This window comes from Microplitis mediator, chromosome 2 (genome assembly GCF_029852145.1).
Source record: "Microplitis mediator isolate UGA2020A chromosome 2, iyMicMedi2.1, whole genome shotgun sequence".
Classification (NCBI taxonomy): Eukaryota; Metazoa; Arthropoda; class Insecta; order Hymenoptera; family Braconidae; genus Microplitis; species Microplitis mediator.
Window position 1 is genome coordinate 2279072 of NC_079970.1, and position 14524 is coordinate 2293595.

Consider the following 14524-nt stretch of genomic DNA (forward strand, 5'->3'; position numbering starts at 1 on the left):
TAATCACTCGGGATTTATTAAGTACAATAATTTGTTATTCAGTCGTACTCAAATCCATCTTAAAAAAAAAAAATTTGTTATTTTTTCAAATAAGTCATCGACTCGTAACTTAATTCAAATTCCGTTGTCGGTTTCAAGATAACAGGAAACGTAATAAGAATAATTATTATTATTATTAATAATTATTCTGTTGGTCAACGACGCAGGCTATCAACCGACTCGTTGTCTATGCAGATGTTGACTATTAACTTGTACTTAAGCCTTTTATTTTTGATGTTAAACTTTAAACATCGTTGTTATATATATTTATGTTTATATAAATATACATATATTCTTTAGAAAATATAAAACGATGGTTTACGCTCAGTAAAGATGTCATTCGTCGTGTCATTTTTAAAACGATTGCTTATTGTCGCATGGAGATCAAAGCAATCGAATTGATCTTTGACTCTTATCAAAATTATTAAGAGCCTAGACATTGTGGCGCTTAGATTAGACATTCGTTCAGTCCGTGTGATCTTCCTTTCTTTTAATTCCACATTGTGGTTGACTTGCATTGATTGGTGATTGACTTATTTTTTCTTTCAAATGCTGGTAGCTCGATAGTCTGCATGTCGCATAGTCCTGTCGAATAAAATAAAATAATAGTATTATAGTGTGGGGAATAAAAATATATTTTTAATTAAAATTCAGGGTGACTGAGCCAGTAAATGAACGGTCGTATTTTCTTTAAATTTTGAGGAATAAAATTCGTCAACACTCTGGAGTCTACGATGATGGAGTGTGAGAGTGAGACGCGTGTCTCGGTGACGTTCACTAGGGTAACCTGAGATACAAGTGACAATCTTTACTATGATAAATGGAAATCTTATTGTGTCCGAACAATGATTTTAAATGTTCATAATTAAGAAGGACAAAAGATCATTAGTCTAAATATTGATAAATGTTAAACGTTTCGTGACTTTTATTGTGACCATCAGCAACTCAATCACTAAAATTCTATCGTCTAAATAATAATGAGTGATTCAATATTCAGATTCTAATGTTTTTTTGTTCTTCTTGCGACCTTAATGATACTTAAAATCTTTACTATTGTAATTGTATAAAATTAGTACTCAGACAAGTCAGTTCAGGGTGAGACCTAGAGCTAAGTACTCTGCTCTTATTGTTGATCTCTTTCAATAGAATATCATACATCTATATATATTTTTAATTAATTTGAAATCAAAAACCGCAGGAGTGCGCGCGTAATAACGCACCCCTGTTCTTACACCCGAAGACGTTGAATTCAACGTCTCAGGTAATTTCTTTCCTTCAAATCTAATAATTTCCGACCAGGCATCACCTGAGGTCTGGACACCGAAATTATACCGAACCTGGATTTAAAAATTGAAATAAATTCATCAGAATGTAACAAAATTTTGAAAATTAATTGTCATTGCGTCTTTTACAAATTAATTTAATAGAATTTTTGAAGTGGCCTAAAACCAGTACCTCTACTCTAGAAGAATGCAACAAAATTATATGATACTGAAGTTAGCCGACGTCTAATAACTTTTGAACTTTATTTGAAACGATAAATAATAAAAAAAAAATATTTGAAAAAATTGCATATATAGTTTTTTAAATTTTCTACAAGTGCATTTTTTTTTTTTTTTTTTTTTAATTAAACCGTTGAAAAAAAAAATCCAAAAATTATCAATTGTCTGTTAACTTCAGGATCATCAAAATTATAATTGAGTTTGTAAAAGTTGCCAATCAAACAGCAGCCAAGTATTTTATTTATCTAATTATGATCAAAATCTAAATGATGGTTCATTTACTGCTCGTATTTATTCACTGAACCGATCACCCTTTTTATTTTTTTAATAATTACCCAGTAACCAAAGGGAATATTTGAATGACCAGCATTGACGACACTCCATAATCCCCAGAATAGATGACTAGCTAGTGTAAATACTTTAACTTCTTCCATCAAACGGTTTTCTTCAGCAACACCTTCTTTGCCAGTTGTCTTCAAGTAACTTCTTATAAAGTGGAGCTATTAAAAATAATAATTATTAATAAATTAACTGACCGCTTAGAGTTTTATAATTAATAAGTAAAAAACTACTTTTATTCTCCGTTATTTAAATTTTTTAGTTATTAATTAAATAGATAATTAATTTAATCAGTTATCAATTTAATAATAGTGACGTATTATTTATATAATTTAATGCATTAACTCCCATGATAAGAATGAATTTTACGGTTTAATGATAAATAAAAAAAAATAGTTATTTAAAAAAAATGTAAGTCGTTGAATAATTTACAGTAAGCACTCAAAATATTAGACAACTTATAAAAATTTAATGAAAGAAAAGTAAAAAAAAAACTAAATTTTTTTTAGTCAAAAAATTGATTAAAAAAATAGAATTTAATGATAATTATAAAGAGGATGGCTTGGAAGTGAAGAGATATCATATACCATTGTACAGTATATCTCATGTCTTCAAAGGATCCTTTGACAGAAGTTGGCAAGATTGAAAGAGCCACAATCGGCAAATTGTTTTATTGACGGAGATTTATTATTTAATTATTTAATAATTATTGAGAGAGTGCGTGTTGAAGGTACTCGAGTTTTGAAGAAGTTGATATTCATCAGGGACCCAGAGGATGTGTCCCCATCAGTGCTGTGCCACGAGTTGATGCTCTGGCAACAATCGTCAGCAAGAATCTTCGTTGTATTCTCTTCTGCGTATTTGACATTATTTATTTCTCAGACTGAGTTAAATTGTCTCTTGGTCCATTGCAATGCCACAGCATAATTTGCTCATGATTATCCAGTTTTCCATTAGGATCCAGGCCTCAGCCTTGTCTCATTGATCATTGCAGTCTAGAGTCCTGTGAAACTGATACATACACACGCAACGCACGCCAACGTGGCCCTACCCCTCAATATTAACAACCCGCGTATCACATAATTTAAACTTGTCAATGATTTTATTTCACGATATCAATATAATAATTATAATTCACATGATTTTAATCTACTGCAGCATACACGTGATCGTTTATTTAATTTAACACTTTGTGTTAAATGATTTTAAATTATTTAATAATTTAATGACTGAATTAAGTAGATCACGTGTACGCTCGTTTATTTTGTATGAAAAAAAGTGTAATATAAGTAAACGATGTAAAAATTTATTTGAATATTAAAAACGATTGAAATGAAAAATAAATTTAATGAAGGTTTTGTTCTTACCCACATCATCATATTAGTATTCCCTAGCCATCAACAACGTACCTTTTGTTCGTCCGTTGGTCCGGATCCAGTTCTCTCGTGGAAGAATGGATACTCCTCTGCTGTGTAATCATACTGCCACTCGACAAAGTGATTAGCCAGGTCGAATCCACGGTAATTGTACGAGCAATACTCGAAATCAATAATTACTAATTCACGTTTGCGGCTGTTTTGACGTAGCAATATATTACCCTCCTGCATGTCATTGTGACAAAATACTATTGGATATTTATGCTGTGATACAAAAGATCTGCAATAAAAAAATTAATTAATTAATTTACCAGTCAATTAAAAAAAAAAATGTGTAAACAAAAATATGAACCTGAACCAAGCGATCTCTGCGCTGAAGTTAATGGACTTTATTGCCTCAATATGTTTCATGAGATGGGTGTCAACTTCGTCAACGTTTTTCAACACCTCTTCGGCACTAGTGCGCCACTTGGCCATAGTGTCCCATAACCAGGTGGGTTCTTTGTTGATGGGCACTTGCATCATGTGTAGATGCGCCATTTTTTCAGCAGTCAGCGCACTCAACTCGGGATCGGCGAGCTCTTTGGTCAGCAAGGGACGTGCTGGTATATACTCTTCGATTCTACCACCCGGGAAGACTCCGTGGAGTTTCGGGCCAAGTTTACGCTCAGACAATAGTGTAAAAATAACAGACTCCGTAATAATACCTTCCATTGCACGTTCACCATGTGTCTGCCCGTATATTCTTAGTAATACTTGACGTGGTTCGCCACGCAGAGGCGTTGTGCCTTCAGGTAACTGTACATTGTACACCCAGTTACTCAATCCTCCACTGAAAAATATTTAAACCCAAGATTAATAAGACTATACATTTTATGAAATTTTTTTCATGTACCGAAAAATAGGATTTCTTGGCGATAAAAAATTTTACTCGCCCCAAGAAATTTTTTGCATGAAGGTAAAAGAACCAGTACCCGATCAGGGAACTAGTACTCGATCCGGGAACTAGTATTCGATCCGGGAACTAGTACTCGATCGGGGAACTAGTACTCGATCAGGGAACTAGTACCTAATCTAGGAACTAGTATCAAAACCGGGAGCTGGTACTCGATCGGGGAACTAGTACTCGATCAGGGAACTAGTACTCGATGAGAGAACTAGTACCTAATCTAGGAACTAGTATCAAAACAGGGAACGGGTACTCGATCAGAGAACTAGGTCTTTTACATTACAGCCACTTTATATAATTAGTATCATTTAATAAAATAATTAAATGATATATAAATAAATATATATATAATAAAATAACATACCTTATATGTTTTAATACTATATTATCAGAATTGACATGCTTCCATACACCATGAAGATAATCGCGACAGATTCTTGCTGCAGTTGCCCTCATTTCGGGATTGCTATCAGACATCTAAATAATAAAAAGCGATATTTAATAACCGATACTCAAATTTTAAATAAATATTTAATGATTGACATTTGAATGTTACAGGTTTAAATGATTATTTTATTGAACAGATGACAGGTGATTGGTCCACATGTAAATGCTTGGACGTTCTGTAGTCCTGGGTGATAATAAGGAAGGATTATTGCTGTCGTTATTAGCAATTATGTTTATATTTTTAATTGATGATGATTGACTTAATGCTCGGTAGCGCCGCAGTATCAGATCGTTTTGTCATAATTATAATAGACTTGCCTGAGTAAACATAACGTAATGAAAAGTCTCATTGAGTTTACCAGAGCTACCCGATCCTGATGGCAATCTACTTGTCTGCCGAGCTGATGTACCAGTGTTTGGATTTGTGTGCTGTTGCAAGTGCATTTTATAACTGGTACAGTACAAAATAACAAAACGACACTAATGCAATTTTCAGCACGACCTCGAGGATGATTAAAGAAATACTATGTATATTTATATATTATATACTTTGCTGAGTCTGCGCGCATTCGCGATCAATATTTACATAAACGTGTACTTATAATATACTGAGAAGTTAAATTACATTAATAATTTTATAATCTCTAAATCTTGTATATTTTTTAATGATGATCTACAATAAGATAATTAGATAATCGTCTATTAAATAATTTAAATTTATGAGTGTGAATGTAACAGACATCAGACAAATTTAAAATTATTAATAAATAAAGTAAATAATCAGTAAAATTAAATTTTTAAAAAATGCGCATTTACAAAAATTGGAAACTTACAAGTGCATTTTTTAAAAATATTTTTTTTTTAATTATTTACTCTATTTATTTATAATTTTAAATATGAGTGCGAATGTAGCAGACGTCAGGAAATTTGAAATTATTAATAGAGTAAATAATTAATAAAATTAAATTTGAAAAAATGCGCATTCAAAAAATTTTGAAATTAGAGGGGAATTTTTGATAAATTATTTACTGTATTTATTTAAAATTTTAAATTTGTCTGATGCCTGCTACATTCACACTCATAAAAGTTTTTATTTTTATTTCAATTCTTCAAGTTTTTTATTGAATTATTTATTTATAATTTTTATTACCGTAATAAATAAATTTGTTTTTATAAATAAAAATAGTAATAAATTTAAAAAACAAGTGACTTATAATAAATTACATACTTTTTTTTTTATCAGTATTTAGTCGACAAATTTTTTTCTTATTCTTATTGAAGATTAATATTAAAAAAAAAATGTAATAAATTAAATTTTAAAAAAATAAAAAAATTACATAGAATAAAAATTTATTTCAGACGCTAATAAATTATCGATAAATTCAGATAAAGTCATCGTGATGATTAATAAAGAAAAAAAAAATTTATTGTTATCATATGTAAAATATCACTGTCATTAAAATTGTGATAAAATCTTCAAAACTTTATAATACTTAATTATTTTACTTTATTTTTATATCATACTAAAAAAAATGAGTGTCAATGTAGCAGACACAAATTTAAAACTATAAATGAATAGAGTAAATAATTAAAAAAAAAAATTATAAAAAATTCACTTATTAATTTTTAAATTTTTCAAATGCGCATTTTTTAAAAATTCTATTTTAATAATTATTCACTTTATTTATTAATAATTTAAAATTTCCTGATGTCTGCTACATTCACACTCATATTTAAAATTATAAATAAATAGAGTAAATAATTAAAAAAAAAATAATTATAAAAAATTCACTTATTAATTTTTAAATTTTTTAAATGCGCATTTTTTTTAAATTTAATTTTATTAATTATTTACTCTAATTATTTATAATTTCAAATTTGTCTGATGTCTGCTACATTCACACTCTTAAAAAAAAAACTGGAATTTCCATTTTTATTTTTATTTTTATTATTGAGAACAAAGAGAAAGTTCTAGGCTACGCAAACTCTAAATTTAGATACCGAAAAATGACAGCAAATAATTAATAAAAATAATAAATTAGTAACAAAAAAAAAAATTACGGCAATTAATAAATAAATAAAAAATACGCAGGCGTACTAATTAATAAATTTATAGAATATAAAAAATATTTATACCTGATTTCATATTTAAATAAAATTTAAATGTAATGACAGTGTCAGGAAAATTTAAAAAAATAGTCAGCGAGAATAAAAGAGCTCCAGGTCTTACTGCCACGTTTACAAAATACTATAATGACATTTCCGGTTTATTGTAATGACCGACGTACAGACATTACTGGAAGTGCAATAATATTAAATGCAAACAGACGTAGATATTGCGCTTAATATCGACCTCTTTTATCGCACTTTAGTCACCTGCAGTATTTGCTTTTATTTATCGAACATTGCACTGTCTTAAAAAACACACGTATGTATTTAACTTACAAATATTTATGCATATATCGAACGAAACATACCTTATTTTTCATACCCATTGTCGGATTTATAATTTTAATCGTTTATTTATTTAATGAAACAGAGTCAAAGCCGGCAAAGTTCACTGATTTCTTAATACTATTATTTAAAACTGTAAGGCCTCGTTTTAAATTATTTAGAGTACGACAATTTATACCCAGTTTTATTTATAGATTATTTTTTTTTTTTTAATCTTAATTTACGTAAACTTTTTACCTGAGGTAAAAGTTGGTTATTAATAATTAATTTTTATTTTTATTGTTAGTTAATTAATTAATTATTTAATTAATTTATGGAGAGGAGTTTTATCTTGAGCGGACGATACGTCGAAAGTGAATGAAGGAAACAAGTTATGCAGCTTTGAACTGAAGTTGTTTGCACCGGCTCATATATTTCTGGGTGGTGGGAATTCCTCGGTATATTTTACCGGGAAAGGGAAATTATTATGTTTTTTTTTTTCTAAGTAGGGGGCATACGTACGTGTATTTACTTATATGTAAATGTACATTTATAAATATATATGTATATATTTAAATGTATTAATGGATGTACTGGCAATTATCCAATTTTAATCTTGATTATAAATTATTCATACGACTTAGGACAGAGGTACCGGTTTTGGTCACTTTAGGCCCAGTTTTAAACACGAAAAATATAAATAAAATAAATTTTTTAAAATACGAAATGTCATAATTAATTTTTAAAATTTTCCCACACTTACAGTGCAAGATTTTTAATTCAATGTCAAAAAATGGAGCAGTGGCAGCAAATAGTACTTTTGCCTTACATTTAAATTAGAGAATGAAAAAATTAAATTTTAATTATTAATTAAACTTTTTTACTTACGAAGTATGAAGATAAATATTCATTCTAAGAAATTATTTAAATTTGAAAAGATTTCATGAGTGTGAATTTAGTAGACGACAGGAAATTTAAAATTATTAATAAATAAATAAAGTAAATAATTAATAAAATAAAATTTAAAAAAAGGCGCGGTTTTTAAATTTTCAAATTAATAAGCGCATTTTTTATAAATATTTTTTTTTTAATTATTTACTCTATTTATTTATAATTTTAAATACGGGTGTGAATGTAGCAGACAGACAAATTTAAAATTATAAATAAATAAAGTAAATAATTAATAAAATAAAATATAAAAAAATGCGCATTTAAAAAATTTAAAAATTAATAAGTGAATTTTTTATAAATATTTTTTTTTTAATTATTTACTCTATTTATTTATAATTTTAAATATGATTGTGAATGTAGCAGACATCAGGAAATTTAAAATTATTAATAAATCGAGTGAATAATTAATAAAATTGAATTTTTAAAAAATGCGCATTTGAAAAATTTAAAAATTAATAAGTGAATTTTTTAAAAATATTTTTTTTTTAATCATTTACTCTATTTATTTATAATTTTAAATATGAGTGTAAATGTAGCAGACATCAGGAAATTTCAAATTATTAATAAATGGAGTAAATAATAATAAAATTAAATTAAAAAAAAATGCGCGTTTTTTAAATTTTAAAATTAATAAGCGCATTTTTTATAAATATTTTTTTTTTAATTATTTATTCTATTTATTATAATTTTAAATTTGTCTGTCTGCTACATTGACACGTAAGATTTCATATCTTTCTTTTTTTTTTCCTATTAATGAGGAAAAACTTTGAGTCGCAGTAAAATAAAGGGAAAAAATTGTGCAATAATTAAAGTAAAATTAGAATGAATAATTAGATAATAGATTTATAATAAGAGGGAATTATCTTATAAGTGATTACGAGAAATGATCAAGGCTGACCCGTGCTAAGTATTTTGAAATAGTATTCTCATGCTGTAGACTTGAAAACATCTCGTGATTTAACTCTGAGGTATTTTGTTTATAACGAATACATTAATTTTTTTTCTTTGTTGCAATGCGTCAGTCTGACGTATTTTATATTTATTTAAGTTGTAAAACGTAAGACGGATTTTCTTTGATGTTTTAGTTATATAAATATAATAATAATGTTTGCTCAGGGTACAATAAACTGTTATCAGAGTAGTTTAAGTTGTAAAACATTATCTCAGATGTTTTATTAAAATTCATTTTAACAAGTGACCATTTAGATTTTTTTAAATTCAATTAAATAATAATTTATTTTTTAATATCAACGGAAATTATTTTCTGGTCACGTTAAACTTTTTTTATTTCGTAATAACTTTATTGGTTTCATTTTTTTTTAGATAAAAAATATCTTGAGGCGACTGGTGTATAAGTTGGTCAACGTTTTCTTATTATTTCATGTCACGTATAATTTTTTAATCATCAATAGATAATTAGAGGTATAGAAATCTAAAGAAATAAATTAACATAAAAAAAAACTTAAATATATATACATATATTTTACTTTTGAGGAGAGAAAAATTTATATCGACAGGTATTTATTTGGCTGTAAAAAATTTAATTTACCCCTGATTATTAATGTAAATATTCTACTTTAATTATTTAATTACGTCTGATAACGAGTATACTTTTTTTTTAACTCAAATAATATCGTCGATAAAAAATTACTTGAGCAAAAAAAAAAAGTATATATAATATTAAATAAATTAGATATAAAATAATTATCAATTATTGGACGGTTGTAATTTATCAGATAATGTCAATAAGGAAATTATTTATCAATAGATTTAAAATCTTGATACGAAGAATTGAAAAAAATTCTTGTCAATAACTTTTTTTTTTTTTATTAATATAAAAGCTGATAAAAAAATCGATGCCGTTAAATTTATAGAGCGAGAATTTTTATAGATTTTCTTTTACGTTTTGTTTTGCTGATCCTTGAATATAATCCTTGAGCCGTTGGGTGATTCAATCAGTTTCCCTTCACTAGTAAGTTTCAAAGACTCGTGAGACGAAGTTTTAAAATATAAATATTTAAATATTAAACTTTTTAAAATGAACGGGTCAATAAATAAGCTCTTGTGCTTAAGCAGTCTTCTGTACATTTACTTTCGGTTTGTACAATATTACTAATTATTATAATTATAGTTTTATCATTTCACAACGCGGTTTCAAAGTCCACGGAAACTACTGAATATACATTTTAAATTTTCGTAAATCTAATCCAATCTTGATATTAATCACGCGTTTAAATGCCTGGCAACCGGACAATTTTTGAATAAACAAAGTCAAAGTAATTATAGCAAATAATTACAATGTTTATTAAATTATGTACATGTATTTATTTCATTAAGTAGTCGAGTCGGTTAGTAAAATTCAAAAAACTAGACTTTAAATATAAAGATAAGCTGATTGATTGACACGCGCGTAAGTCTTCATTGATATTTTCGAGGGCAAGGTCACAATCTATAAAATAATTTTTTTATTTTATTTAAATAATCTGACATTTGATAAAAATTGTCTGTTCAGTACCTCGATCAATATATAAATATATATGTTGTAAAATATTAAATCGATGAAAATATGTTTCATGATCGCGAGTACTTTTGCAAAAGATTTACATTTTTATTTATTTTATAAATAGAAAGTAATAGATTTAGTTCTATAAATTTTTTGGATTCAAATAGACGAGTCTGCGACAAAATTAAATAATTTGTAGTTGAATATTAAAATGAAAAATTATTTTTCTGATTAATAATTGATAATTATAAACATTTGAAATAAACAATTAAGTCTTAAAGTGCAATAACAAGTATCTGGTTGAATTCTTTAGTAAATAAATTGTTAATTCACATTAAATAATATTTACTTGCTCTCAATGACAAACATAAGTATTGAGTAAATAAATTGTTAGATAATTAAATATTTTTGTTGAAAATATTTGTTTGTATTTTATTAAGTACTTAGAGTTTTTACTTTGAAGATTGATTGGAAAATTATGAGTGTGTGTAGCAGACATTAGACAAATTTAAAATTATAAATAAGTATAGTAAATAATTTTTTAAAAAATATTTATAAAAAATGCACTTATTAATTTTTGAATTTTTTGAATGCGCATTTTTTTCAAATTTTATTTTATTATTATTTACTCTATTTATTGAAAATTTTTAATTTGTCTAATGACTGGTACATTTACACTCATATTTAAAGTTATAAATAAATATAGTAAATAATTTTTAAAAAAATATTTTTAAAAAAATCCACTTATTAATTTGAAAATTTTTTAAATGCGCATTTTTTAAAAAATTCATTTTATTAATTATTTACTCCGTTTATTAATAATTTTAAATATGGCTGATGACTGGTACATTTACACTCATATTTAAAATTATAAATAAATATAGTAAATAATTGAAAAAAAAATATTAAAAAAAAAATCCACTTAATAATTTCAAAATTTTTTAAATGCGCATTTTTTAAAAAATTCATTTTATTAATTATCTACTCTGTTTATTAATAATTTTTAATATGTCTGATGTCTGGTACATTTGCACTCAAAAAATTTGATTTTTGACGTTTGAATGATTTTTTAAAAATTAAATTAAATAATGGGCTTGTGTTCTCAGGGAGAGCAGCATCGATTTAATAACTGTTCAATTGATATTCTGTTGACTTAAATTAATTTAGTTGCATTGAGATCAAAGAAATGAATGAAAAAGATAAAACTAAAAAAAAACATACGCAGAAAATGAAAAAACGTAAATTTTATGGGAATCAATACACTGATAGTAAGAAAGAAAAAAAAATAGCAAGCGACCCGGTAGATTTGAAAGTAAATGATGCCAGTGCTGATAAAGACGATGGAAAATTACAAAGGTATTGATAACAATAAATTTTATTATGAGATTAAGAATCGGAGTAGAAAATTTAAGTTCGATCCTACAAGCTGTTGATTAAATTGATATTAGTTTTTTATTATTATAATAATTAACATAAATTGTAACTATTTATTAATAATTGTATCTTTTCTCCGCTTTGTGATCTACACAATTATAAATAAGATTTTAAAAACCAATTATCAGTAAATGTGAATTATAACCGATTTTGAATTCTCTTGATCCGCAAAAAATTTATAAAGGAGAAGGATAAGAAATAAAAACAGATTAATAATTAATATAAATTGTAATTAAGTCGTTCGTAAAAAAAAAAAAAAAAAAAATAGTAAACAGATGTCTATGAATAGCCTTTAGTTTATTATAAAATCATCATTAAATCATTTTAATTAATTGGAGAGTAATGAGAAGATGAAGCAGATATAAGTAAAGAAGATAAATAAATAAATAAAATAAAAATGAATAGTGCTTGTAGCTTGATACGTCAATAAATAAAGGAGAGTATGTGGTTATTGTTTTCATAGATTTTTGATAAATAACGAGATTACTTACAGTAGTTTTTATTTTATTGAGCGCAATCTTTGACGGTGTCATTTTTTTTTCTTTTTAATCATCAAGTGTCAAATGATGCCAAAAGTACCCGCCATCTGACAGTTTTATTGGTTTAAATTACCAAATGTATATTCATAATATGGACAATGAGTTCAATGAGTTTCTTCCCGGGTGAGGCCTTCAGTATTTCGCCGGCGTCAAGTAACGCAACTTCTTACGCTTCAGAATATTATTTTTCATTGTTTATATTTATGACTAAATAAGTAAATTATTTTTATTTATTTTTTCTTTATATTTCTTGAATATTAAATATATATTGTAAGGTGTTTATTGTTTATAAATTTACGTGCGATATAAGAAATTTAAAAAGATTAAATTCCATGTTAAATAAAATATATTACGTAATAACTCGCGTTATCAGAAATTACACACGTATTTTGAGTACAGTTTACGCCTACATCTCTACGATATTAAATTATATATTTATTTATTAAATAAATATTTTATTTTTCAGACCCGCAATGGCCGGTACGATAGAAGTGAAACCTTGGGGTAATTTTGCTGGAAAAGAAGTAAAATTATTCACATTGAAAAATAATAATGGACAGGAAGTTGATGTTTTAAATTACGGAGCTACGATAAGAGCTGTGAGGACACCCGATAAAAGTGGGCGTATCAGTGACGTTGTTTTAGGTTTCGATGATATTAATGGTACTGATTATAAAACATTATTTTATTTAATTACCCGTATTATCTTTTTAAATATTTACTAATTATTTTATTTACTACCATACAGGATATCTCGGAAAAGATAATCCGTACTTTGGAGCCACGGTAGGACGCGTTGCCAATCGCATTGGAAAAGGCAAATTTAAAATAGACGGTGTTGAATTTTCCGTATCAAAAAATATCGGCGCGAATACTTTACACGGTGGATTCAAAGGATGGAATTCCATGATCTGGGAGTCGGTTATCAGAAATGACTCACTGGTTATGAGTTTACTGAGCAAAGATAACGATGAAGGTTTTCCGGGAGACGTCATAGCAACGACGATATTCAAATTCTCAGATGACGGTTCATTGAGGATCGAAATGAATGCCTGCGCTACCAAAGCCACGCCAATTAATTTAACTAATCACAGTTATTTTAATTTAGCTGGCCATGTTAGTATTTTTTTTACGCTGAGTTTTCACTTAAATTTCTATACAATTTTTTATCTTGTTTATTTACCCAGGATACAAACTCAGCAGAACTTTATAAACATTCGATAATGATGAATGCAGATCGGTGGACAGTAACAGACGCCGACAGCATTCCAACGGGTGAAATAAGACCCGTAGAAAGCAGTATAATGGATCTAAGATCACCTACAGTGCTCGGTGATGTCATTAATAAAGTACCAGGGGGTGGGTACGATTACAACTTCTGTCTTACTGAGGATAAAAATTCAAAGAGCAAAGAACGTTTGGTTGCCAAAGTCGTGCATCCAGAGTCGGGCAGAATTTTGGAAACTTACTCCAATCAACCCGGGGTTCAACTGTACACCAGTAATTTTATTCCGGATAAAAATACCAGTGGTATTGTTGGCAAGGAAGGCAAAAGTTACTTCAAACATGCGGCTTTCTGTCTTGAGACCCAGAATTATCCTGATGCTGTCAATCATGAAAACTTTCCTGACAGTATTCTCAGACCTGGTGACATCTACAATCACGTTGTCGTCTACAAATTTACCGTTGATAAATAAATGAGTTTATAAATCAATTATTAGTATTACTGATAAAATAAAGTTATAAACTTTCATAGCATTTAATTGTTTAATTATTTAAGACTCACTTATAAATAATAAATCTAATCAGTCTTCATTTGAAAAACAATTGTCTAATATTTAAATCATAGTCTTTTCATAATTACAATATAATAATAATATAAGAATCACACTTACAATCTGACGTATCAACAGTATCTGTACAGTATTACAATTACAATAATTAGTAATTATCATTGATTGATTATTATTACAACTATAGGGCTAAATGTTAACGACTATGTTGATAAGGAT

The 14524-nt window shown here is 27.1% G+C and overlaps 2 protein-coding genes across 12 annotated transcripts; one reads left to right on the forward strand and one right to left on the reverse strand.

Moving 5' to 3' along the window:
- Window positions 1-331: 331 nt before the first annotated feature.
- On the reverse strand, window positions 332-10080 carry LOC130663678 (choline kinase alpha). Of its 5 annotated transcripts, none has more exons than XM_057463054.1 (6): window positions 9940-10080; window positions 4570-4682; window positions 3609-4088; window positions 3290-3536; window positions 1877-2041; window positions 332-624 (listed from the first exon to the last, which is right to left on the reverse strand). In XM_057463054.1, exons 2-6 carry the CDS (start codon window positions 4680-4682, stop codon window positions 505-507), a joined length of 1125 nt encoding a protein of 374 aa, XP_057319037.1. In that variant the 5' UTR covers window positions 9940-10080; the 3' UTR covers window positions 332-504. The 5 variants fall into 5 exon arrangements, with proteins under 5 accessions (XP_057319037.1, XP_057319033.1, XP_057319035.1 ...); XM_057463050.1 differs by lacking the exon at window positions 9940-10080 and adding an exon at window positions 7130-7471; XM_057463052.1 differs by lacking the exon at window positions 9940-10080 and adding an exon at window positions 6789-6929.
- LOC130663679 (galactose mutarotase) lies at window positions 6939-14270 on the forward strand. 7 transcript variants are annotated; one of them, XM_057463061.1, is made up of 5 exons: window positions 8989-9004; window positions 9360-9458; window positions 12979-13175; window positions 13261-13628; window positions 13700-14270. In XM_057463061.1, exons 3-5 carry the CDS (start codon window positions 12986-12988, stop codon window positions 14207-14209), a joined length of 1068 nt encoding a protein of 355 aa, XP_057319044.1. In that variant the 5' UTR covers window positions 8989-9004; window positions 9360-9458; window positions 12979-12985; the 3' UTR covers window positions 14210-14270. The 7 variants fall into 7 exon arrangements, with proteins under 7 accessions (XP_057319043.1, XP_057319042.1, XP_057319044.1 ...); XM_057463055.1 differs by lacking the exon at window positions 8989-9004 and adding an exon at window positions 11646-11895 and having other exon boundaries at window positions 9389-9458; XM_057463060.1 differs by lacking the exons at window positions 8989-9004; window positions 9360-9458 and adding an exon at window positions 6939-7080.
- Window positions 14271-14524: the final 254 nt, after the last annotated feature.